General features: G+C 56.4%; 7 protein-coding genes across 7 annotated transcripts; 4 read left to right on the forward strand and 3 right to left on the reverse strand.

The window, feature by feature from the left end:
* Positions 1-2822: 2822 nt before the first annotated feature.
* On the reverse strand, positions 2823-3940 carry CHGG_04602 (uncharacterized protein; the record flags this gene model as incomplete). Its single annotated transcript, XM_001223815.1, has 3 exons — positions 2823-2983; positions 3049-3738; positions 3802-3940. 3 exons carry the CDS (start codon positions 3938-3940, stop codon positions 2823-2825), a joined length of 990 nt encoding a protein of 329 aa, XP_001223816.1.
* A 1559-nt stretch (positions 3941-5499) lies between these two features.
* Positions 5500-6789, forward strand: CHGG_04603 (uncharacterized protein; the record flags this gene model as incomplete). Its single annotated transcript, XM_001223816.1, has 1 exon — positions 5500-6789. One exon carries the CDS (start codon positions 5500-5502, stop codon positions 6787-6789), a length of 1290 nt encoding a protein of 429 aa, XP_001223817.1.
* Positions 6790-7096: 307 nt separating this feature from the next.
* On the reverse strand, positions 7097-9536 carry CHGG_04604 (uncharacterized protein; the record flags this gene model as incomplete). Its single annotated transcript, XM_001223817.1, has 5 exons — positions 7097-7181; positions 7246-8466; positions 8593-9263; positions 9378-9435; positions 9517-9536. The coding sequence occupies 5 exons, from the start codon at positions 9534-9536 to the stop codon at positions 7097-7099; spliced, it is 2055 nt and encodes a 684-aa protein (XP_001223818.1).
* Positions 9537-10428: 892 nt separating this feature from the next.
* Positions 10429-12557, forward strand: CHGG_04605 (uncharacterized protein; the record flags this gene model as incomplete). The annotated part of the gene is made up of 2 exons (XM_001223818.1): positions 10429-10459; positions 10699-12557. 2 exons carry the CDS (start codon positions 10429-10431, stop codon positions 12555-12557), a joined length of 1890 nt encoding a protein of 629 aa, XP_001223819.1.
* Positions 12558-13191: 634 nt separating this feature from the next.
* On the reverse strand, positions 13192-15251 carry CHGG_04606 (uncharacterized protein; the record flags this gene model as incomplete). Its single annotated transcript, XM_001223819.1, has 2 exons — positions 13192-15001; positions 15061-15251. The coding sequence occupies 2 exons, from the start codon at positions 15249-15251 to the stop codon at positions 13192-13194; spliced, it is 2001 nt and encodes a 666-aa protein (XP_001223820.1).
* A 458-nt stretch (positions 15252-15709) lies between these two features.
* On the forward strand, positions 15710-19649 carry CHGG_04607 (uncharacterized protein; the record flags this gene model as incomplete). Its single annotated transcript, XM_001223820.1, has 2 exons — positions 15710-15729; positions 15797-19649. The coding sequence occupies 2 exons, from the start codon at positions 15710-15712 to the stop codon at positions 19647-19649; spliced, it is 3873 nt and encodes a 1290-aa protein (XP_001223821.1).
* A 419-nt stretch (positions 19650-20068) lies between these two features.
* Positions 20069-22796, forward strand: CHGG_04608 (uncharacterized protein; the record flags this gene model as incomplete). The annotated part of the gene is made up of 5 exons (XM_001223821.1): positions 20069-20133; positions 20218-20336; positions 20404-22190; positions 22247-22421; positions 22471-22796. The coding sequence occupies 5 exons, from the start codon at positions 20069-20071 to the stop codon at positions 22794-22796; spliced, it is 2472 nt and encodes an 823-aa protein (XP_001223822.1).
* Positions 22797-23477: the final 681 nt, after the last annotated feature.

A 23477-nucleotide genomic window follows, 5' to 3' on the forward strand; every position in this document is an offset into this window, starting at 1 on the left:
AAATGATGCAGGCGCGTTCCCGGCTCCGGGTGGTGCGGGACACGGATCCCCGGGTAGGATGGCGCAAGGAGAGTGGACAATGGACCGGAGATTCGATATAGCCACTGCTTTGCCGAATATACGTTAAGAAGCCAAAGCTGGCTGTGCCGCGCGCCGCAGGGAGGGGTGATAGGCTAGGTCCGGTGGTTATAGTTAAGGAAAGAACGGACGGCTGGAGCGACCTGAGAGACTCGGCACCGACAGAGAGGAGCGAGGATGCGCAGCCGGGGGCAGGCAAACGCTATATAAATTGGAGGGGACAAGAGCATACTGTGGTAGGTAGCTAGGCTCCAGAGACAAGTCAAAAGGGCCTTGAACCTTGACCAGGGTTTGCGGCTGCGCCAACCCAACCATGGCCCATAATTTTCAGGAACAGCCGCCACAACGTCTCGGGGATTCCTTGTTGGGTGTCACTGGGGATTCATCTTGGCATCATTTTCCAATTGTTGTGCAACGTCCGATCGCGGTCTCAGTTCATACAGAGATCTCCTGCGCCTGTCTCAGCTTCGAGGTTCTGAATCCCGCTGAAGCCAGAAAGTCTCTGTTTTTTGGAATCCGAGATCTTTCAAGTCCATGGCTGACAGACAAAAAGGTCCTCTCAAAACAGCATGACAGAAAGAAATGAAGGAAAAAAACAAATTCTCCAAGCCCATTGGAATCGAGTCCCGAGCAAGGGATTCGACCCCGGGGGTCCTTGTCGAATCGGTTTCCACTTTGGATGGGGCGACCCTTGCTCAGGTGGTATCATTCAGGGGTGATGTTTCCGAGCCAAGCTCGACGTTGCAGGCGGGTCAGCCTGGATGAAGATCCGAATTTTCGACCTGCAACCGCCGGCAACAAACTTCGCGGCGACAAACTCCAGGTTATTGAAGACTTGTTGCTCTCATGTCTCAAATTATAAAGCACGTAATGGAGGGAGTCAACCCGCCTCCCCCAACCACCTTCCACGCAGGGGTACACGACGCCCAATTTTTGATGTCCGTTACGCAGATGCCCGCCTTCTTCAGCCTCCGGAACTCGCCTCAGGAGCAGGGGCCGGAGATGCGAAACAAATGCGAGTTGACAGCCACCAGTTGTTTCTGAATGGGCGCCTCCCACGCCTGGTGGCTTCGGCAGTTCCGCCAAGATGCTTCTGAAAATCTTCCATGATATCCCGAAGCGGGCCGTGAACCTCGTGTGCTGAACCGCTCAGTTCCACATCAGCTCTCTGGGCTGATGCATCGCCAAGTTGCACAAGAAAGTTAACCTCGCGATTGGCTTTAGGGTCCCGTTTAGGCGCAGCGCTGCGTCACCCCAACGCGTGTTTCTCATCACCAACGGAGGAACCAGCCCGTCCCACCCTCTCCAGCTCAAGCAGCTCCCCGCGAAGTCATCTCGTCGTCCACGGGCGAAAACCACCGAAGTGGGGCTCTAGTCGGGGACCGTGCCGTCCCCCCCTCCTTGAACCAACTGGAGAAACGGGGCCTCGCACAGGCGAGACAACGGCGATCCTGATCCGGATCCGGGCAGGGCCAGGTCGCGGCAAGGCGCGTCGCCGTCCAATTCTCTGCAGCCGAAAGGTGAACCCCAGGACCGGAAGCCTGATCGCAGCTCACTGGGCATCGCTGGGCCGGGGGGCATCCGCGCTTGCCATGAAACATAACGGTCACACAGATCAACCAGGGCGACCCCGACCTGGAGGGGAGGGAAGAGACAGAAACAGGACCCGTCCCCTAACACTAGTGTGAGTTAGTGACGGACGGGCGGCAGTCCCATCCGCCGCGATGCGATCCTGCCTGCCTGCCTGCCAACCCGCCCAGACGAGGAAAGGAACTCGGGGGCTTGCAAGCTTCGACCAACTTTTTTTTTTTCCTTCTTTTTTGGTTCCTGCATTAGCTCGCGCCATGTGTAATCGAAATTGGTAGGCCAAGCCACGCCGGCCAAAACGTTGATTTGACCGCCCGCCAAGTTGGTCATCACGGAAACATCTTCTCGAAAGAGAAACGTCAAACCCACTTCACGGAGAATAAAGACATCGTCGGAAATGCCACGTCAAGGGGGTTGGCGGGTCTTGATGAACAAACAAGTAACGAACGCGTACGAGCTGACCAAGAACCTGTCAACAATCAAATACCCCCGGTAATGACCGTGCAAGGTTGTACATAAGAGCCGAGAGCTCGGCTATTTTAGCTCAGGCGGGCCCCTGGCCGGTGGGCAACTCCACCGAATTCCGGTAGGGCTTGCCGGGGGGCCATTGCCGAGTCTCCAAGCTGCCCAGCTCGTCGACAAATCGTCAATGTGCTGAATGAGACTCTTGCAATTGTGTTTCTGTTTCGTCGCTTTCATAACTGCTAGAGAGTGCCCAAGGCCCGAGAGAAGTTTGATGGTCTATTTGGCAAATAAGAAACCCGCGGCAGCGCCACCTAGTTATCATCATCGTGTCGTTACTCATACAATAGCTATCAGATCCACCACCACTGAACGCCACCCTCCGTTCCTTAAATATGCTACCAATCCCAGATAGTACGAGTAAATCCCGTATACTTCAGCCCGGAGGTAAATCCCAGAAACAGGGCTACTCATCGAGGCAAAAGACCCGCCGAAATCTTGCAAAAACAAAAAGCCCAGGCCCAAACTCCCAGAACAAGTCGATAAGCCGCCCGATCGATGCGGCAAGAATCTTGCGAAATCCCTCTAGGGAAGCAACGTAGCCTAATAAAAACACCGTTACGAAGCCATCTCATACCCACTTGATTCTCAGCCACGCGGCGGCATGGCCATCGGCCCAAGACGGCTTGTCGCGTTCACTCCCCCTTGACCGTCTGCTCCTGCGTGGCGGCTGTGGACGCGATCTTAGCAGCATCCTCCTCAGAGGCCGACACGGAGTGGTTCAAGTGCGAAGACTGGGACGGTTCGTGGGCCAGCGATGACGTATTGGTGCCCTGCAGCTCAGAAAGCTGGCGCTCTGTTCGATCGACTTAATAACTGGCGAGGCTCAAGACACTGTGAACTAGGGAAAGGGAAACTCACCCATCTCGCGGATCCGATGCCGAAGCATCTGATTCTCTCGGATCAGCATTTGCGACTCGGCCTGGTAGAAAGCGCTCTCGTCACGACCGGCCAGGGTCCACGGCTCGCCGCTGTCGGCGCTGATGGACGTGGAGCGCAGCCTGGGCGAGGCATTGCGGCTGGGGGTCCTAGACCGGTGACGCAAGTCGGCGCGGGCCATATCGAACGAGCTGCGCGGGAAAACAGGAGACCGCGGCAGGGAGCCGGAGCTCGGAAACATGGGCTGCGGGGACGACGTCATGTTCGGGACGGGTACCGCTACCGGGGCAGGGCCCGGCGCAGATCGCTCCGACGCTTCATCGCCAGCAACGCCAGCCTGCTGCTGCTGGCGTTGGACTTGCTCCTGCAGCTGGCGGATTTGGGTAAGCAGCCGGTTGACCTGGAACTCTTGTTCGTTCTCCAACTCTTGGTGAAGCTCACCAAGACTGGGAGTCCGGTTGTGGTGGGGCGTTCTGCTTGCAATCAGGCGGGGAGAAGCAGCTACGGGGCCCGGGATGCCATTGTGATAGCCGTTTGTCGGGCTCTCTGAGACCATCTCGCCGGGCGCTGGCATCGAGGGGTTGGCCATTTGGAGGTTCATGAGGACCTGGGAACGACGGCGGCCAGTGCTCGGTGATTGGTTGCGAGGAGACAAGGGGCTATTTGGGGACCCTGGGCAAATGGCTCGATATCAGCACAATGGTACCAAGGTCGTTCACAATAATGATAACCTACCCCTAGTGGGTGACTCTCGCTGCAACCCGGCGTTCAGAGTTGCCGCAGCCTGGAGAGAGATCGACGGATGTCTCGCAGGGGAGGATGAGAGAGGGTTGTCTGCATTCAGAGCTCTCGAGAGCTCACCATCGGGCGCCATCTTGAGTAGTAAGGCTGCACAAGCTGTTCGTGACCGAAATTGTCGAGTGAGAATTGGAAAGCACAGCTTTAGCCACGAACTGGATGGGCAGATATCACCAAAGATAGGGGACTTCGGTGGTGGTTGGTGGTGTGGTGGTGGCGAGTCGACTGACTGAACTGGGAGAATGCCGGAATTGGTAGCTGCAGCTGGAGCCTGGTTAACGAGGGTCGGTCCCGGTGCAAACAGCTGAGCTGCCACGGTGTGGGTTGTGGGTGTGACTGACTCTGAGCAATTATTCTTCGGGGCTGAATCAATAATTCACCGATGAGAGAGTGCTGCCTGATCAAACGATAACCCGTGAGAAAATCATCAAGGTCTTTGGGGCATGGTCGAGAACGGTGAACGGCTGTGGCCTGCTCTAAATTAGTGGCATGCTTTGTCTCATTCCGACCTTCTGCAGAATGGAATGGTGGTGGGGTGCTTCAACGGCTCAGAGGCGTTAACGCGTGACGCGTGACGCAACAACCGGCACCGGACCCTTGTTTGGGGACTTCCTGTTAGCGCCATGTGGGGCACAGGCATTGCCTTTTTTCTCTCTTTCTGCGCCATTCCACCTGTACCCTTGCCCTATGGACAAAAAAAGCCGAACTCCAAGTGTGGGCAACGACGGAGCCTTTGACGAAAGCAACGAAAAAAAAAAAAAAAAAAAAAAAAAAAAAAAAAAAAAAAAAAAAAAAAACAGGCCATTTGGAAGACCAAGCTCTGCCTTTTACTTTCCTGGGTCCCTTTTATTTGATTAGTTTTGCTCAGTTTCCTTTACTTATTTTTCCTCGTTTTCTTTTGTACTTCTTTCTCTTTTCTTGACTTCTTCTCCCATTTCGAGTTCGGCTTTTTTTGGCCAGAGGGAGACCCGATGATGAAACGGGTGGTCCCAGCCTCCCGTTGATCACCGTTGCACGACGCTTGACGCTTGACGTCGATGGAACCACTGAAATAACGTGTGGTGTTTTGATTTGATCCTGACTGAGTTATTTGGCAGGTTTCGGCTTGTCAAGGGCATTATTGTATGTAACAGCCCGAACTACCATGTGTCGGTGTTGAGAGTCATGGGTTGATCCATTCTGCCGAGCCTCCAACATCAGACACTCACACCACTTAGACCAACTCACCTACAACATACACCCTGGGGGCCATGAGACACTGTCTTGAGGCTAATTTTGGTAGAAGTCATAGCCATCAAAACTCAAGAACCTCTTTCAGATTATTTTAGTTCCCTTTTGTTGAATCTTCTTTTTCGTGAGCGAGCATTGCTTTCTCTTACTAAATTTACATACATACACATGCGTACTTGCTGCCGTTGACACCCCTGTTAACTATGAGTTCCACACCGTTCAAAGAGATTGAACACAATGTGAACTCAATTGATGCACACCGCACACATGCACCACCACACCCATTCCGGACCCGGGGTCAGCTCCTTTACCAGCCACCCGGAACGATTTCAGTCGGTCAGGAGGCGGCTGCCTTCTCTGCCAAATTTCTAGGCGCTCGTGATTCTAAATCAACCTCGGCCCAGGATGCGCCCCGGTCTCGGTCGAAGGCTGCCCCTCCTCCTCCGCGGTCAACATGCCACCAACAACACCATCACCGCTGCCACCCGCCCCTTCTCCCAAACTACACCCAACCTCTCCCAGTTAGGGGCCGACTTCACCCACGCAGTAATTGGCGGCGGGGTAGTTGGCCTCGCCATCGCGCGAGCCCTCGCCCAGCGCTCCTCCTCCTCCACCCACAACGGCGGCAGCAGCTCCACGCTTCTCCTCGAACGGCACACCTCCGTCGGCACAGAAACCTCCTCACGCAACAGCGAGGTCATCCACGCAGGGCTGTACTACGGCGCGGGGACGCTCAAGACAACGCTCTGCCTGCAGGGCAAAGCGCTGCTCTACAACCTCTGCGCCGCGCACGACATCCCGCACCGGCGCACGGGCAAATGGATCGTGGCGCAGACGGATGCGCAGCGCGCCGCCCTGCAGCGGCTGCACGACTTTTGCACCCGCGAGCTGCACGTGCCGGTGCGCTGGGTCGGGCGCGACGAGGCCGCGCGCCGCGAGCCCGCCGTGCGCGCCGAGAGTGGCGTGTTGGAGAGTCCGACGACGGGGATCGTGGATAGCCATGCGCTGATGATGTGTCTGTTGGGGCAGTTTGAGGAGGCGGGCGGGACGCTGGCGCTTGGGAGTGAGGTGGAGGAGGTGGTGCCGTTGGGGGGGGATGGGAGTGGCGGATGGGAGTTGACGGTGCGGGATGGGGCTACCGGGGAGGTGTCGACGGTGACGGCGGAGACGATTGTTAATTCGGCTGGGCTGGGGGCGGTGGCGGTCAATAATATGATTGTGCCGCCTAAGCAACGGAGGGAGATGTTTTATGCCAAGGGGAACTATTTTTCGTATGGGGCGTCGAGTCCCAGCGTGAAGACGTTGGTGTATCCCGCGCCGGAGCCGGGTCAGGCGGGGCTGGGGACGCATTTGACGCTGGACTTGGGCGGAAGGATCAAGTTTGGGCCAGATGTTGAGTGGGTTGATTCTCCTGATGACTTGGCCGTGACCGAGTCGCGTCGGGCACAGACGGTGGCCGAGGTGAAGAAGTATCTCCCGGGGCTGGACGAGATGCAGCTGCAGCCCGACTACGCTGGGATAAGGCCCAAGCTCGGGAAGCAAGGGGCGGTGGCACAAGGGAAAGGGTTCGTGGATTTTGTGATCCAGAAGGAGGAAGGTTATCAAGGGTGGATCAACCTCCTGAACATCGAGAGTCCGGGACTCACAAGCTGTCTGGCCATAGCAGAAAGGGTGAGAAAGCTTTTATATACTTAAATCCAATCCTATGCCCGCGCTCTGCCCGTTGATAGCCAGTTTGTGTGAAGAGCGCAGCCAACCACGCCGTCCCTGCTGCTATGTCCGTATACCTCCCGAGCCTAATTATGTTGTGATTAGACCAACCTAGCCGATTCAAACCAAACCGCGAGTTTTTTACCATCGAAATAACATCGCCATATCCAAAAAGATCCCGATGATACCAGAGCTAGTGACAGTCTCGGTCATCCACAGTTACTCAAACACCATGACGCCCTTTACCATGCAATGTTTACGGCCCATCCAATACACATCCCAAATATCAGACTTAACTGAAAGTGATAGTCGGAGAGAGCCTCCGACCAAACAGATTGACGCTGAACTCGTAAATGCCGCTCTCGGCACCCACGAACCTGCGAGTGATATTAGACGATTCCTTCAAAAGGGGGCAGGGGGGCCAAGCTAAGGTCGACTTACAGACTATGCCCATTCTCGCTCCACGACAAACCGGCCGTGTCATTTGGCCCAGGTCGCGAATGCGCAGTCATGTAGGACCCAAGCGTTCGCCGGGTGGGGTTTTCGTCCCATTCGCGCATGAGATAAGCCGCTCTATACCGCCGCACCGGGTTAGCAGAGGGCCCAGAGTCAACAGTCCTCGAGGGTACGGTTTCGCGAGGCACGTTCCCACTGGGTGAGGGGTCGTACAAAGCCTCGACGTTGTCCCAGCTGGCCGGGGAAGCGGGATTTGTAGTGTTTGCCATGAGCCGCGAGACTAGCGCGCTTCGTCCGACGGCTCCGGATCCCGCGGGCCCCAGGGCCGTGTTAAGTCCAGAAAGGGGGCTGGCTGCATACCGGCGTCTCTCAGCAGTGTTGTCCTCCCGCGTCCGCAGACGCTCATGCGTATCCCGAATCCGCTCTCTCTGGTCCCGAATGTTTTCCAAGATCTCGATGACGGTGCGCGACACGCTCGCTGTACGCTCCCCACGCGCGTTTTCCGCCGCCCGCCCCGATCTTTCTGCCCATGGAGGTGGCCTTGAGCTAGTGGCCGACCCACCAGCGGCGCCGCTGTTGTTACTGGGGTTGTTGCTAGTGTTGTTGCTGGGGTTATTGTTGGTGTTACTGCCATTGTTTTCTGTATTTGTTCGATTGCCCGCTGCGCCGTACTGATCCTGTCGTCGGCGGAAATCTTGAATCGCCTCCAAAACACCCGTCTCTTCCGCGGTTAGAGGGATGTTGTATCGTGATAAGATTGCTTGGTCTTCTGAGCGAGATGCCTGATTTTCTGCATTGGAACCTGCTGCGGCCGAAAAGCCTTCCAATGAATACTCATTTCGGTCAGTCCGCTGTTCCAGGAGTCGGGGATCAATAGTCCCCCGGTCGATAACAGTCAGGCCCTCGAAATCATTGTCCTTGTCGAGATAGAGGATCTGCCGAGAGTCGAAGCCGGTACGGATATCGGCGACGCCCACACGGCCGCGGTCCTCAGTCCAGGCTAGGAGATCAACTGGGCCAGGAGAAAATGCCATGTCTCTCACAGCGCCAAATTCCGCATTCGGTCGGGAGGCACTGAACGCCGTCATCAACGCATTTGCTTTCGACACGGTGAGGGCAGCGACGTTGAATATCGAGATGGTCCCGTACTGGGTACCCACGGCGAGGTATTGACCCGTGCTAGAGAAGCATGCCGCAAAACTCCCCCTGTCAAAGGTTAGCGATCAGATATATGGTGGCTAGGTAGTTATGAGCAGTGTGAACCTGTTATCAGAGCGGTCGTCTTTGCTCTGGCTTTTGAGTTGGAATCTCCCGCATGAATCCCATTCGTACACAGGGCGACCGGTGGCCCGGGTTGTTGTGCCGTTTTCAGGCCGCTTCTCTTTCCTTTCGTGGATGTACAAGTACGGGTCGTCGCTAATAGCGACGAGAAGCCGCCCGTCGGGAGAGATGACGCCTCGGTTCATGTAATCCGGGTATGTGATCTTATCCAAAACCTTCTGGTCCCGAAGACTCACCACAACGACTGAGCTGTCGTTGTGGGCCAGAACCGCAACATCCTGGTCGTACGCCCCTTCCGATGGCTCGACCACAGTCGGGGGAAACCAGAGGGTAATGCAGTTCACCCGATCCTTTCCAAAACCAGTACTTTGCGCCACCAGGTTCTTTTCAGCTCGGGTTTCTGCGAGTGCCGACGAAGTGGCGTCCAAAAGGTCGAGAGAGAGTGGAAGGCGGTCGTCGGCTTGCAGGTCGGGTCTCCTCTCGGCTCCGTCCCGCGGATTCCGGTCGTCCACCCGGAATGCACTGAATAAGCCCGACTCGCCTCCGCAGCAAACCCAGCCATTCCGTGCCACTAGACACCTCGGGTTAAAATGTAATCGTTTGATCGTTTCGGTTTCTCGGGTTTTGGCGTTTAACCTCTGGATCGAGCAACTCCGGTTGTCGCTCCCTGGTACCGGGAAGTAGACGAAGTGTTGGCCATCGGTACCAATGAGCGATCGTAACTGCCAATGCCTAGGGGTAGGAAATTAGACGATGACGACACGCGGCGCAACGCGCAAGAGGGGGATGGGGGATGGCAAAGCCACCCTTGATGCTCAAACGTACTGCCAACGAACCCCGGTCTCAAAGCGTCGGCGAGGATTTGCTAAAATCAGGTCCTCGGTCGGGGTGTATCTGTGCGATCAGACCATGTCAGCTGCCGGGATGTACGATGACTTTCCACCTTTGGGTCCGTGGGAGATTCGTGAGGCGTACAGGTTTGTCGAGACGGCCATTGTGCCGATGTCTTGGCGTCGACGGTCAGCGCGATGCGACCATCAAGAATCACCGAGGAGACGATGCTGCAGTTGCGTTTTGATGATCCTCGAGAGTCCCAAGGACGATAAAGCCGCCTTCGAAGTGGGGTTTATTATCCAGAAGAATCCGCTGTATTCTGGGTTTTTAGGGCGATGGCTTGGAGAAATACCGAAGACAATGAAGCGGGCGGCGGGTGTGTCAGGACATGCTCATCACTTGCGGAAAAAGGTGGAGAAGAGCTTCGACCGTTAAGTTGGGAGGCGAGCCGAGATGCAGCATTGCCAAGTACTGTACTAGTAATGTAGTGTAGAAAGACCTGAAAGAAAACGAGCATTCGTCATCGCTACCTGCTTAATGACTTTCTCCGCAATGATGGCCGGGTTCCTGTAATCTGTAATATATGCAGATTGCCATAACTAAGGTAGCTAAGTCTCACCAACAGCTAAAACCTCTTTAGAAACATTGGCACCAGGGCCAACAAACTGTTGTCTGCATCTGCGCCGCTGAAAGAACCCTGGTGGACTGGTAAAGAAATGACCCTGTCCATCACGTGGGTATTCCCCTTCCTCCGGCATTGGCGTCGGCGGAAGCGCGACTTTCGCGATTCCCACACTCAGCTTCTTTGCGACTGAGGACTGGTCTGTGCACGAACCCCACATGTTTGCAAACCAATGGTTCTCGAAATTTCTAGGTTCGAATGCACTGAAATTTTTTCACCATACTTTTTAAGAAGACTTGCCGTCTCCGACTCTCTTCCCTCAATCTCCATCAATTTCACCATCCCAGCCACCCGTCGTCTGCTTTTGTTGTGATTTCCCCCATCCTACTCAAAGAAGGGTGTTGTTTTTCTTTTAATTAGCTTATTTCACAATGATGGCAACACGCCTTTCTCGTGCCGTAAGTTCCGACCCCGAGTATGGCGCATGGCATGCTTTGTTCGCTCTTTACTGACAGCCGGATATAGCTCCCCAGGGCAACCTCAGTAGCTTCCCGCTCGGCGGGCTTGCTTCGGAGGACCCCCGCCTTCGCGCGGTTCGAGTCTACGGAGGAGAAGGTCAAGGGATCCGTCATCGGTATCGATCTCGGTAAGTCTCGGCCGGCTACGTCACAGATCAATCATGTACTTACATGCGGGGTTAGGCACAACCAACTCTGCCGTTGCCATCATGGAGGGGAAGACCCCTAAGATTATCGAGAACGCCGAGGGTGCTCGTACCACCCCCTCAGTCGTTGCTTTCGCCGAGGACGGCGAGCGCCTCGTCGGTGTCGCCGCCAAGCGCCAGGCCGTCGTCAACCCCGAAAACACCCTCTTCGCCACCAAGCGGTTAATTGGACGCAAGTTCACCGACGCCGAGGTGCAGCGTGACATCAAGGAGGTGCCTTACAAGATCGTCCAGCACACCAACGGCGATGCGTGGGTAGAGTCCCGCGGTCAGAAGTACTCGCCATCCCAAATTGGTGGCTTCGTCCTCAACAAGATGAAGGAGACTGCCGAGGCTTACCTCAGCAAGCCCATTAAGAACGCCGTCGTCACTGTGCCCGCCTATTTCAACGACTCTCAGCGCCAGGCCACCAAGGATGCTGGTCAAATTTCCGGCCTGAATGTCCTCCGTGTCGTCAACGAGCCCACCGCTGCCGCCCTTGCCTACGGTTTGGAGAAGGAGGCTGACCGTGTCGTCGCCGTCTACGATCTCGGTGGTGGCACATTCGATATTTCGATCCTCGAGATCCAGAACGGCGTTTTCGAGGTCAAGTCGACCAACGGTGACACCCATCTCGGTGGTGAGGACTTCGATATCCACCTCGTCCGCCACTTCGTGCAGCAATTCAAGAAGGAGTCCGGCATCGATCTCTCGGGTGACCGCATGGCCATTCAGAGAATCCGCGAGGCCGCTGAGAAGGCCAAGATTGAGCTGTCATCGTCCCTCCAGACTGACATCAACCTGCCTTTCATCACTGCCGACGCTGGCGGCCCTAAGCACATCAACTCGAAGCTCACCCGCGCTCAACTTGAGGCCATGGTCGACCCCCTTATCAGCAAGACCATTGAGCCAGTCCGCAAGGCCCTGAAGGATGCTGGCCTCCAGGCTAAGGACATCCAAGAGGTTATCCTTGTCGGTGGCATGACCCGCATGCCCAAGGTCTCCGAGTCGGTCAAGAGCATCTTCGGCCGTGACCCGGCTAAGTCTGTCAACCCTGACGAGGCTGTCGCCATTGGTGCCGCCGTCCAGGGTGCCGTCCTCTCTGGTGAGGTCAAGGACCTCCTTCTCCTCGACGTTACCCCCCTCTCCCTCGGCATCGAGACCCTCGGCGGTGTTTTCACTCGCCTGATCAACCGCAACACCACCATCCCCACCAAGAAGTCCCAAGTCTTCTCCACCGCTGCCGATTTCCAGACCGCTGTCGAGATTAAGGTCTACCAGGGTGAGCGTGAGCTCGTCCGGGACAACAAGCTCCTCGGAAACTTCCAGCTCGTCGGTATCCCCCCTGCGCACCGTGGTGTGCCCCAGGTTGAGGTCACCTTCGACATCGACGCCGACTCCATCGTCCACGTCCATGCCAAGGACAAGTCTACCAACAAGGACCAGTCCATCACCATTGCCTCTGGCTCCGGTCTGTCTGATGCTGAGATCCAGCAGATGGTTGAGGAGTCCGAGAAGTATGCCGAGTCCGACAAGGAGCGGAAGGCCGTCATCGAGACCGCCAACCGTGCCGACAGCGTTGTCAACGACACGGAGAAGGCGCTCAACGAGCATGCCGACAAGCTCGACAAGACCGAGGCTGACCAGATCCGCGAGAAGATCACCTCTCTGCGCGAGTTCGTCGCCAAGGCCCAATCTGGCGAGGCCACCGCCACTTCTGCCGAGATCAAGGAGAAGACGGACGAGCTCCAGGTTGCCAGCCTGAACCTCTTCGACAAGATGCACAAGGCGCGTGCCGAGTCTGGCGAGCCGGCCCAAAACGCCGAAGGCGAGAAGAAGGACGAGCCCAAGGCTTAAACGAGTCTCTTCCACATTCACGCCTATACCCCCTCGTATTTTGATTTTATCGCATGTGTCTGACTAGGTTGGAGCGGTCTTCAGTGTATATTCAGTGTACTCATATCTTGTGTTGGAGGCCCGTGGGGGCTATCCAAATGTTTAATATGCAGACGGCGGCTGGCGTTACTGAGCATCAAAACTGCTGCGTTTATGGGCAGGGTCATCTCTCACGATTTTTGATGATGGGCAGGAATCGGATGGGGGCTGGATAGCGGTGCATGCGTGTATCAGTGGTTACGCGCCCACGAAAACAATATGATCCAAATCCCCCCTCACTTAGGCTTATGTTAAACGAAAATTAATGTGCCACCTGCTTGCATTGTGATACAGTTTCTCATGGAACTCGTAACCTCAAGTTGAAACTCTGGCAGACTTCTTAAACTGTCAAGGGCAGAGGTACATACTTGACTATCGAGTTATAAGAAACTTGTACAAACGCTTGGCGATGTCACACATACAACAAACAACGTCCATGACTCGCTCGGCAGGTAAGGCAGTTAGTTCATGAGCGTCATGCCGGAGGAACATAATTTTGTATTACCCCCCTTGATCTACATCTCCCGCCCTAGGCTTCTTCTACTCCTCTCTCACTTCAAGACCGCCCAAACCCGAACCATCCCCTTTTCTGCGGCTTGGCCTCTGACTCCGCCACGCCAGCACCGGCATCGCCCTCATCCTCCTGCTGCTGCACCCTACCGCCAGCGGCGGCAGCGCTCTCCGCGACGCCTACTTGCTGCGGCTGCTGCTGGTCAGCACCGCCCTTTCCGGGGTAGGTGATGTAGTTCCAGGCGACGTCCAGGAACAGCGGCTTCACGGGGAAGGGCTCGAGGCGCGGCGGGTAGGTCACAATGTTCTCGAGGTCGACGCCGCCGGCTGGGTAGTCGTTTAGGCGGCTGGACAGCGGCGGTTTGCCGGTGGTGGTGGTGGTGGAGGGCTGGGCGGCGGATTTGGTGTTGGCCGAGTTGAAGATCTCGACCAGGGCGCGGCCGCGCTGCAGCTCGCCGGTAAGGGTGTCGTGCAGCAGGGCGAGGTCGCGCTTGAAGACTTGGATGTTGCGCGGGGTGAAGGCGTCGTCCTCGGCGTCGTCGTTTTGGGGGCCTGAGATGGAGGGGGTGGCGGCGGTGGTTTGGTTGAGGGCGTGCTTGGTTAGAGCGAGGGAGTTGACGGTGTTGCCGGCGATGGCGTGGGATCGGGCAATGGTAAGGGATCTTTGGGGGGTTAGTTGACTGTTTGGTGAAAGCGAGAGGGCGTAAAAAAAGAGGGGGACATACTTGAGGGCAGCGAAATACTGCGACGTCGCTTCTAGCCGCCCGGATAGGTCTTGATCGTTGGCTACGCCGGGAAGCTCCTTGATGGATTCCAGACTCTGCAAGATACCGTCGTACAGCACGACTTTCTCCTTTAGCCTAGCGATTTGCCGACCCGGTGCTTCATCTCTGCTTCTGTCTGCTTCTGATTCTTCCGTCTGCCTTTTCCTTCGCGAGGTGGGTCCAAATTCCATCTTCACGCCGTCATTTTCGCCCACCAAGACCCTGTTGCGGCCAATACGCCAGCTGATCATTTCGTAGTTCACGGCCGTCCGCGTAATCTGAAGGCTTTGCATGCGCGCATCGCCTTGTGTGACACCCTCAGCTCTTAGCTCGTCAATGGCCTGCTTAGTAGCATCGACGGCGTCCTGGCTCGCAATCAGAATCTCGTCGTAGGCTGCGGCCATGTCCTTTGGATGTAGCGTCCCTGCTGTTGCCAGCCTCTCAGACAGTTGACCTCTCGCCGTGCCCACGGCAGCCCAGGCGACGGCGATAGCGGCGTCTTCGATCTTGACCTCTCTACCCCGCCATGTCAGGGTGGTCGGAGCTCCCTCAGCCCCCTTCGTTGCATCAGGGTCGCCGTGTTCTAGAACGGCGGGGTTTAATTCCTTGATCTGGTCTGCAAGTTCGGGGTCGGCGGACTCAAAGGCTTTTCGTGCAATGGTAGGGATGGGCTGCGTGCGTGGGATCTTGGCTTGGTACGCGGCGTAACGTAGAGGCGGGTCGATGGTCTCGGACAGCAGATCTTTGAAGACGTCGCCCTTCGCGGAAGTCGCAAGTGCGCTATAGATGATGCGGCATACCGCGTAGCTCTTGAGGCACGCATCCCAGCTCTGCTTCTCAAACAAGGCCGCTCCCCTGAGCAAGGCGGCGTAGGCACGGGCGTCGAGGGTGTTGGCGGGGGATGCGCCGCTCGCGCTCGATGAGAGAGCCTGGGCCAGCCGCTCGGCGGTGCGGGCACCTTTCTCGAGCCTCGAAACAATGTGCGACCGAGCCTTGCCCGTCATGCCCTTGGTGTCGGCCGTGTGGGAAGCCTTCATGGACATGGCGTGGGCCCATGCCCGCTCGGCCGTCAGCAGCTGGAGGTAAACGTATCTATGAGGCGGGTACGGTTAGTCAACGGCAACCAAAAAATAAAACACATAATAACGCACTCATGATTCTCGGCGATTTGCTCAGGGGTGAGGGGTGCCTTGGGGTTGAATTTCCCACGACTCTTGGTCGCAATGTTGAGTTTCTTGCGACTGTTGAGCAGCTTGCCTGACAGCTGCGACCAGTATGTCGAGTAGTCACCGTACAGCAGTGCCTTCTCTCTGAGAGAGATCACGAATTTGGTGATATCCATTGTCGCTTGTGACTGGGACCGGTGACGTTTCTCGAGCGGGTGCCTTTCCTTGTCGGAGCCCTTGTCGTGTGCTTCGGCTTCGAACACCAGAGCTCTCAAGAATGTGGGGCTCTGTTTTTTGGTTGATCCATCCCCCGCTGCAAGGAACAGAGGTTGCCAGAACAGGGTTAGGGTTAATTATACCGACCCTCGCTACCTTGTTCGGTTCATCCCACCTGCTTTTTTGTCGCACGACCCGGAGCCCGGTGCAAGCTGCTCCACCCGCCGAGTGCCGGCCGGGACCAAAATTTCTTGGTTGCTTTTTCACAGTGGGCAATGGGGGACCAACATCAACATCCCCTCGTCTACAAATTTCACGGGCAGCTTTCCCTCCCCTCCCACTCAACGACAGCCGTTCTCCGTCTCATGGTTGCGGGATTGTACCCCCGACACCACCCGGATACCGTTGTAGGTCCACTATGACTCTCGGTCGTCGTGTGTGCTTCTTCGAGGTTCATCGCGTCAACACGGCAGCTACCTCGACATCGCTGCGGATCATGCGGCAGTAACACGGCTAGTTGTCCGAGCTATTCTTGGGATCGAATGCACCGTCGCCACCTTGTCGTGCCCTCTAGCGCCATGCTGGAGAGGACTGCGACGAGCATTGAGCCGTGCAGCAGCAGCCTCCAGCGAGCTCTCCCCTCGGCCAGGTCCTGTTTGCAAAACCGCCGCAAGCTTCATATCGCCTTCTTTCACCATGGTGCTGCCGAAATTGAGCTCCTCGACGCTTATCAGGCCCTCATGCGGCAGGCCCCGGCCGAGTCGAAGAACCAAGCGATACCAACGAAACACAACCAGAGAGCCGAAGCCATGTCAACATCTGGCCTCCTTCTCGACTTCCTGTACCCTAGTGGAACCGCCGCGCTCTTGCGGAGGCCGTATCCGATCCACCCGGTGCGTCTGGAGTCGGCATCGAGGCCACAAAACCACCTGTCGCGCCTCTTTACGTCCGCCGCCTCTCCTCGTCGGTCCAATCAGCCCTCGAAACAGCATGGCGCTGCCGATGAACCCGCCGGCTTAGAAGGGGCAGAAGAGGCAGAAGAGGAAGGCCTCGGGGAGGAACGAGACCACGAACAGGAGACCACGGCTGAGGATGCTAAAGAAAATGCCGCCTTTGCAACTCCTGGAATGTTGCGTAAACTGCTATATTCGGACCGCGTCGGGGCCTACGATCAAATTTTCCAACACTACATGAAACTCGATCCGAGCTTGAGGGGCGACTTTACCACAGACGTGCTGCTTGCTATCTCGGCATCAACCCGGCCGATCGAGGCGTGGAGAGTCAACGATCTATTCGCCAAGTATCAGCTCGACGAGTGGACCGAGGAACTTGTCCGCGCGGCAGTCAAGGCGCAGCTCACGCTGCACAAAGTTCCGGAAGCCATGGCGATTTACAGACTTGCCCTGGAGCAGCGCGGCCTCGGGGGGGCTCTAGATTACATTGCCGCCTATGGATTCGAGCTGTCGTCATGGAACCTCGTTCTCGAAGCCTGGGAGCTCTACCTAAGCATCAAGGGTAATGAGGAGCCGGTGTATGCGCCATCGGCTCGGGTTATCGGAGAGACTGCCAAGTCTCCAGAAGGAGATGAAATGAGTCAAGGGGCTGAGTCGACGCAGGCCGCCGGCATCGATTCTACCCCTGAGCCAGGGACTGCACAGGAGGATGGGTTAAGTGGCACGCAGATACCAGATGGTGATCCAGGGGTTGGAGCATCGGCTGTTCAAGAACCCCAAGCTCTGTCGGAGCCAACAGGTGAGCAAACAGAAACAAATGATCCTGGCTCGGAGGTTGGGCAGCTTCAAGAACCACGGCCGGGGAACGGGTCTGGATTCCCGACTCTGGCGGCGGCGACAGATTTTGAGGCCAAAGTGAAAGAGCTGTACAAGTTCCTGGAGAACAACCCCGAAACCCTGTCTGAGCGCACTGCCCTCGTCGACTCCTTTCTCAGGCATCTCGTCAGACACTCGCTGGAGCTGTTCCGGGCTTCCGACGTCGTTTTTATGCTCCACCGTGCCGAGGATCCACGCTCCTACGAGCGCTTCATAATTTCCAGCGCGGAGCAGGACCGGAAGCGGCTTGCCGGCGATCTGTACAGAAAATACAGGGCGCTCCCCGGCGTGCGGGTGGACGAATCCGTTCTTCGGGTCATGATTGACGTCTTTTTCCCAAACAATGTTGTGGGGATGGAACAACTCCTCGAGGACTGGTACCGTGGTTATGGCCAGTTGGACCAGAGAGCGTACCATAAGTACATGGCTTTCTATGGTGGACGCGGTGATGTCAAGTCCATCACACGGCTGGTCGAGGAATATACCAAGCACTTTAACGTCAATCCCCAGGATGAGCCAAGATTTATCAACACACTCATGCAGGCCCATGCTGTCAGGGGCGATCCCGAAGCCGCCCGCCAAGTCATGGTGGATGCTGCCGAGAGGACAGGTGAGGCACCAGTCATGAAGCAGTGGAACATCTTGATGAACGCCCACACCAAGGCTGGAGATTACAAAGGTGCCATTGAACTCTTCTCGCAAATTTGCGAAGAACTCGAACCGGACGATTACACCTTTGGAACCATGATGGGCATGGCTGGCTTCCGCGGTGATTTGCAGTTCACGCTCGAGCTGTTTCAGCTTGCGAGGGACCGGAACGTACAGCCAGATTCGGCCATGGTGAAGGCGTTGGTTGAGGCGTACTGCCAGAATGACCGGTTTGCCGAAGCTGAAAAGCTCTGTGTCAGCGTTACTAAGAAAAAGGAGATGCCCGGCAATTATACCCTGCTTTGGAACACGCTTCTCCAACACAACGCGAGGCGGCGAGACCTGTCCACCGTCAACCGGCTGCTGGAGTTCATGTCCTCGCAGGGGGTCGTTTACAACCAGGAGACATACAGTCATCTCCTTCTTGCCCTGCTATACGCCCGGCAGTCGCATCATGCCATGCATCTTCTACGAGTCGCCCATCGTGAAGGCGTATTCGAGCCTACGGCCGATCACTTCGTCCTCCTTATGGCGGCCTTCATCAACAGCGGCGAGCCACACATGACGCTGAAGACCAACCAACTGATGGCCCAAATGAATTTCCCGCAATCAGCTATGCGTATGACTAAAGTCATTGACGCGCTAGGGAGATGGCAACAGCTGCCGTCCAGCAAGCGGCGAGGCGTCGGGGCCGAGCACTTTTTGAAAAAGATTCTCCACGATTTCTACAAGGCCATGGAACGGGAGGACCAAGGCGCGCCCGACGACATCCGTTCCGTCATCGGTCTCTACTCCAAGGTGCTCTTTATCTTGACGCAGATGCGCGAGCACGCCACGGTGCAGCAACTTATTAACCTCCACAACACCCGCTACCCCGCGCGTGCATCCCAGGAGACGGTCCCACTCAAACTGCTCCACCAGATCATGCTCGCCGACTTCTTCGAGAAGAAGTACCAGCGTGTCCACGAGACGTGGGCTCTCATCCTCAAGCGCACCAGCAAGCGCTACCAGCCCGCCTCGTCCCACCTTAACCCAGACGAGAACGACGATCCAGAAAACCCCTCCAAACCGGTCGTCTACGCACAGCGCTTCCGGCTCTGCGACCCTCTTAAGACAATGCAGCGACTGTTCCTCGAGGAGAAGGACCCGGACGGCCTGCTCGCCCTAGTCGCCACGGTCCGCCAGCGCGGGTTCGACCTCGACAGCAAGAACTGGAACTACCACGTGCAAGCTCTCGCGCGGCTCAAGAAATGGCGCGAGGCCTTCACCGTCTGCGAGAAGGTGCTCATGCCGCAGTGGGCCGGCTGGTACGCGGTGCGCGCCGAGGGCCAAGTCAAGAACCAGGTGCCGCTGGAACTGCGCCGCGCGGGCACCAACCCGCACCGGCCGCGGCCCATCGCCCACACCCTGCTCGTTCTGGCCAAGGAGTATATGGATTTGGAGCAGATGATGCTCTGGTCGCGCGAGGCGAGCCGCCAGTTCCAGTACATCAACGAGAGCTGCACCAAGACGGTGAGGGCGGTTACAAGCATGCATCGTTCCGGCTCGCGGCTAGAGGCGCAGATCTTTGGGGAGGCCAGGAGGAAGGGCTTGGAGGAGGTGCCAGAGCCGGAGCCTGAAGATGAGGAAGAGGAGGAAGGTGGTGAGGGAGAGGACGGCGAGGAGGGCGTGGCGAAGAAGAGGAAAGAGGATGAGGCGACATGGAAGGGTGGCCGGTTGATCAGGACTGATGAGAAAAAGAAAGTGAAGCGCCCTGAGCCTCAGGTTTGGTCCGAGGGCGGGTTCCTGAATGTGGGAGACGCATCCCAGATTAAAAAGGGGGATCAGGACCTGTCGGAGGAGGATATCATCAACGCCTTAAAGGACGGGGACGGTCAGTGATAGGGCGAGAACTTGAAGGCGGAATATGTATGATTGAGACGCAATGGCGAGCGACTGTACTCTGTATAATATGTATGTACTTGTGTATGGTGCATGTAGTTGTCGTCCATGTCTGCTTATAGGATTGGATAGCGGAAAGGTGGCTCGGTAATTATGCCTTGTATCCCGTAACAATATTTACCTACCCATCTCGTCACAATACACTGGGAACCAAAAAAAAGCGTATTTTTATCGCGGCACGCCCCTGCTCGTGACGCGACCTGCAAATAATTACCTACCGAGTTAGCTTCGTCGAGAAAGCGCATTGCGCAGAGAGAACATTTGACAAAGCATTTCTGACTAACCTCTTCACCGCAACGCAAAGTCTCCTCCCACAATATATTCCATGGAAATATCGACAGGCAAAACATTCAAACGAAATGCTATTCCCCGAGGAGCACACTGCTCATTTGAAGACATGGATCGTTACACGACTCGAGAATACGTCCGTCTTTCCTTTGCCTTTCTTGTGATGGATGTATGCGCCGAGTAATTCATCTTGCTAACCTTTGGAACTCGTTTGCAACAGATCTGATGCCGATCCCGACGTACTCGCCGACTATGTCCTAGCTCTCTTACGCCACGATGGTGACATCAACGGCGTGCGCAGGCTCTGCGAGGAGGAAATGCCAGATTTCCTCAAAGAAGGTGGGCTTTTTCCACGCAGCGGTCACATGCCCCTCTGAACTCCTCCACTGACCGGCTTTTGTTACAGACTCGCCCGTTTTTGTAAATGACGTCTTTGAAGCACTCGCCTACCGATCCTACCTCCCCGGCGCCCCTCCCCCGCCTCCGAAGCACGCTGCACTGCCGGCCCCCACCGCTGCTGGCCAATTCCCCCCGAGCTTGTACTACGATGACGATCAGATGACCGCAGCCCCGGCGTACTCGGCGCGCTTTCAGAATGGGTCGAGGAAGCGAGCGTACAACGATTGGGACGACCCAATGGCGCAGAGCGGGAGGGATGCTGGGTTTGGTGGGAGGGCGTTCAAGCAACCTCGCCGAGGAGCTCGAGGGCCGCGATCTGATGATCCGAATACCTTCGGAGGCGGCCCGCCAGGAATGCCTCCTTACCCTATACCGGGACAGTTACCACCGCAGGGCCCTCCCGGCCCGGCAACAGTTGGGTATTTCGACCCCAAGGGCGCGATGGATGCTATGTTCGGAATGAACTTGGCCGCCGGCCATCCGATGCCGGAACTGTTGCGAGGCCAATTCCCCGCCAAGAAGAGAAAGAAGTGCCGCGATTGGGAGAAGAAGGGATATTGCCCTCGTGGGACGAACTGTATGTTTGCGCATAGCAACGATCCCGGCTACCCTCCTTTGCCCGGGTCCCAGTTCGGCGGCATGCAGGGGCTGTCACAACCTCCGCCGGTAGAAGGTATGGCAGGAATTCCCGTGATTTGGGGCGCGAAGCCTGCTGACCAGCTCGCAGAGTACGACCCTGCTAACGCTCTTATGCCCGACCTTTTCAACGGACCAGGTCCGTTTCAGGGGCAGCCACCCATCCTCGATTTCAACCAACCACCAAGACACAAGGGCGGCAAGCATCAGAACCGCCCGAGGCGGGGTGAGAGAGCGCCATTCTCGGCGGATGGACCGATTTTCGACCGGACAAAGTCGACGATAGTGGTAGAAAACATCCCGGAGCAGAATTTTACTGAAGACCAGGTCAAGAACTTCTTCTCTCAGTTCGGCAACATTCAGGAAATCTCTATGCAGCCATACAAGAGGCTAGCTGTTATCAAGTTCGACAACTGGAACGCCGCCAACGCAGCCTACCAATCACCGAAGGTCATGTTTGATAACCGGTTTGTTAAGGTCTTCTGGTACAAAGATGAGGGGTCGAAACAATCGGCCTCGACACCCTTCGCGGGAGGTGCGCCAGGCGCGAAGAAGCCACGGCACACGCATGGCTTATCCACGGCTGACGGTCACGATGCTGGTTCTCAGCCAGAGATGGACATGGAGGAGTTCGCTAGGCAGCAAGAAGAGAAGCAAAAAGCGTTCTTGGAGAAGACCAAGAAGAGAGAGGAACTAGAGCGCCAGCGCGAGGAGCTCGAGAAGCGTCAGAAGGAGCTTGTCGCGAAGCAGCTGAAGGAGAAGGCAAAACTGGACGCCAAACTCGGGGGTCACAACGGTGTCAAATCGGAAGATGGCGAAAGTGACTCGAACAAACCCATGAGCCAGAGTGAAGCCCTCCGAGCGCAACTAGCCGCGTTGGAGGCGGAGGCACGGCAGATGGGGCTCGATCCGGACGTTATTGACGCACCAGCACCATGGCCCCCTAGGGGTGGTTACGGACGGGGTAGAGGCAGTTGGCGAGGATCATCATCTCCATACACGCCGCGGGGGTCGCACCGGGGCAGCTACCGCGGCCGGACTAACGTCCATGCTGCATATGCCGCCTATTCGCTCGATAACCGCCCCAAAAAAGTAGTCCTCACCGGAATGGATTTTACTGCGTCCGATAAGGATGAGACGCTGCGGCAGTACCTTTTCGTAAAGCCCCCTTAACAGTCACTAGTCCTCATCCCCATAACTAACTCAATGTGTAGGGCATCGGCGAGTTCACCGACATCCAAACCACCCCCACCTCCGCCGAGATTACCTTCAAAGACCGCAAAACCGCCGAGAAATTCTTCAACTCAGTCCTCCTCGCCAACAAAGAAATCCCCGGCCTTGACGCCCCCTCCCTGGACCTCGCCTGGGCCGGCGCCAACGGCTCGTCCGGTTCCGTACCCACCACGCCAGGCGCTGGCACCACAACCCCCTCATCAAGCTCCCGGCTCCCCGGGTACAACCCAAGGCAAGATCGGCGGCAACGCGAACAGCAAACGCGATAAAACGACAACGACAATCTTTAATGGTCACGGCCAAGACCACGAGAGTGATGATGGGGACGGGGACGAGGACGAGGACGCGGCGGGTGCGACAGCAGGGATCGATAGCAGCGATAAGGACGTGCACATTCTGCTGGAGCGGCCGCCGGGTGACGACGACGACGACGATCAACACCACCACCATCACCACCACCACAGCACCCAGCAGCAGCAGCGGGATCAGATGGACTATGAGGTAGCGGACGAGGAGCAGTGGGGGTATTAGTAATACCAGCCCGGGCCTTGCTTGGTGGGTTTTGACTGCTTGCGGGGAACAGGTGCGGTGGTGCACCCGCCGCCATTACTGTCTGTGGATGAGTGAGTCGGGTTGGGTTGGGTCAGGTCAAGTCAGGTTAAGGGCTCTGAGGCGGGATAGCCATAGTCGTGGGGGATCAAGGGATGTGGCAGACCAGGTGGCGGGAGGGGGGCTAGTCAATGGCTGTGTAATAAATGTGTGAGATACTTTGTTGTCCCGATAAGAGAGAAAGAGAAGAAGAGCACTATCGGTTTTCACAGTTGCTTGGGGCTTTCACCCAGGGATGCATAAAACGGTTCCAAGAACAAGACGTAGTAGGGTATGGGATGGGTATTCATTAAAAGAATAGAATAATTCATTGTTACTCGAGAGGTTGACATTGGCATTGGCAGAATTATTTCAACTCGGTACAGTGCTAGTTACCTGGGTAACAGACAGACCACCAGCGCACTTACTACAGATTATACCCTGTTGAATCATTACAAACGAGCAGATCATTCATCACATATCATTCGTACGCCCACTCACGTTCGTTGTCACATTTTAGCACTGCTACTTTTCGCACACTGCAAGGTTCTTATGTTGTTCTTCTCTGTATCAACCACTGTTGAAGTTGAAGTTTGCCCGCCTTACTCAAGAAGGCAGTCAAAC

Source organism: Chaetomium globosum, genomic scaffold (genome assembly GCF_000143365.1).
Source record: "Chaetomium globosum CBS 148.51 scaffold_4 genomic scaffold, whole genome shotgun sequence".
NCBI classification, from domain to species: domain Eukaryota; kingdom Fungi; phylum Ascomycota; class Sordariomycetes; order Sordariales; family Chaetomiaceae; genus Chaetomium; species Chaetomium globosum.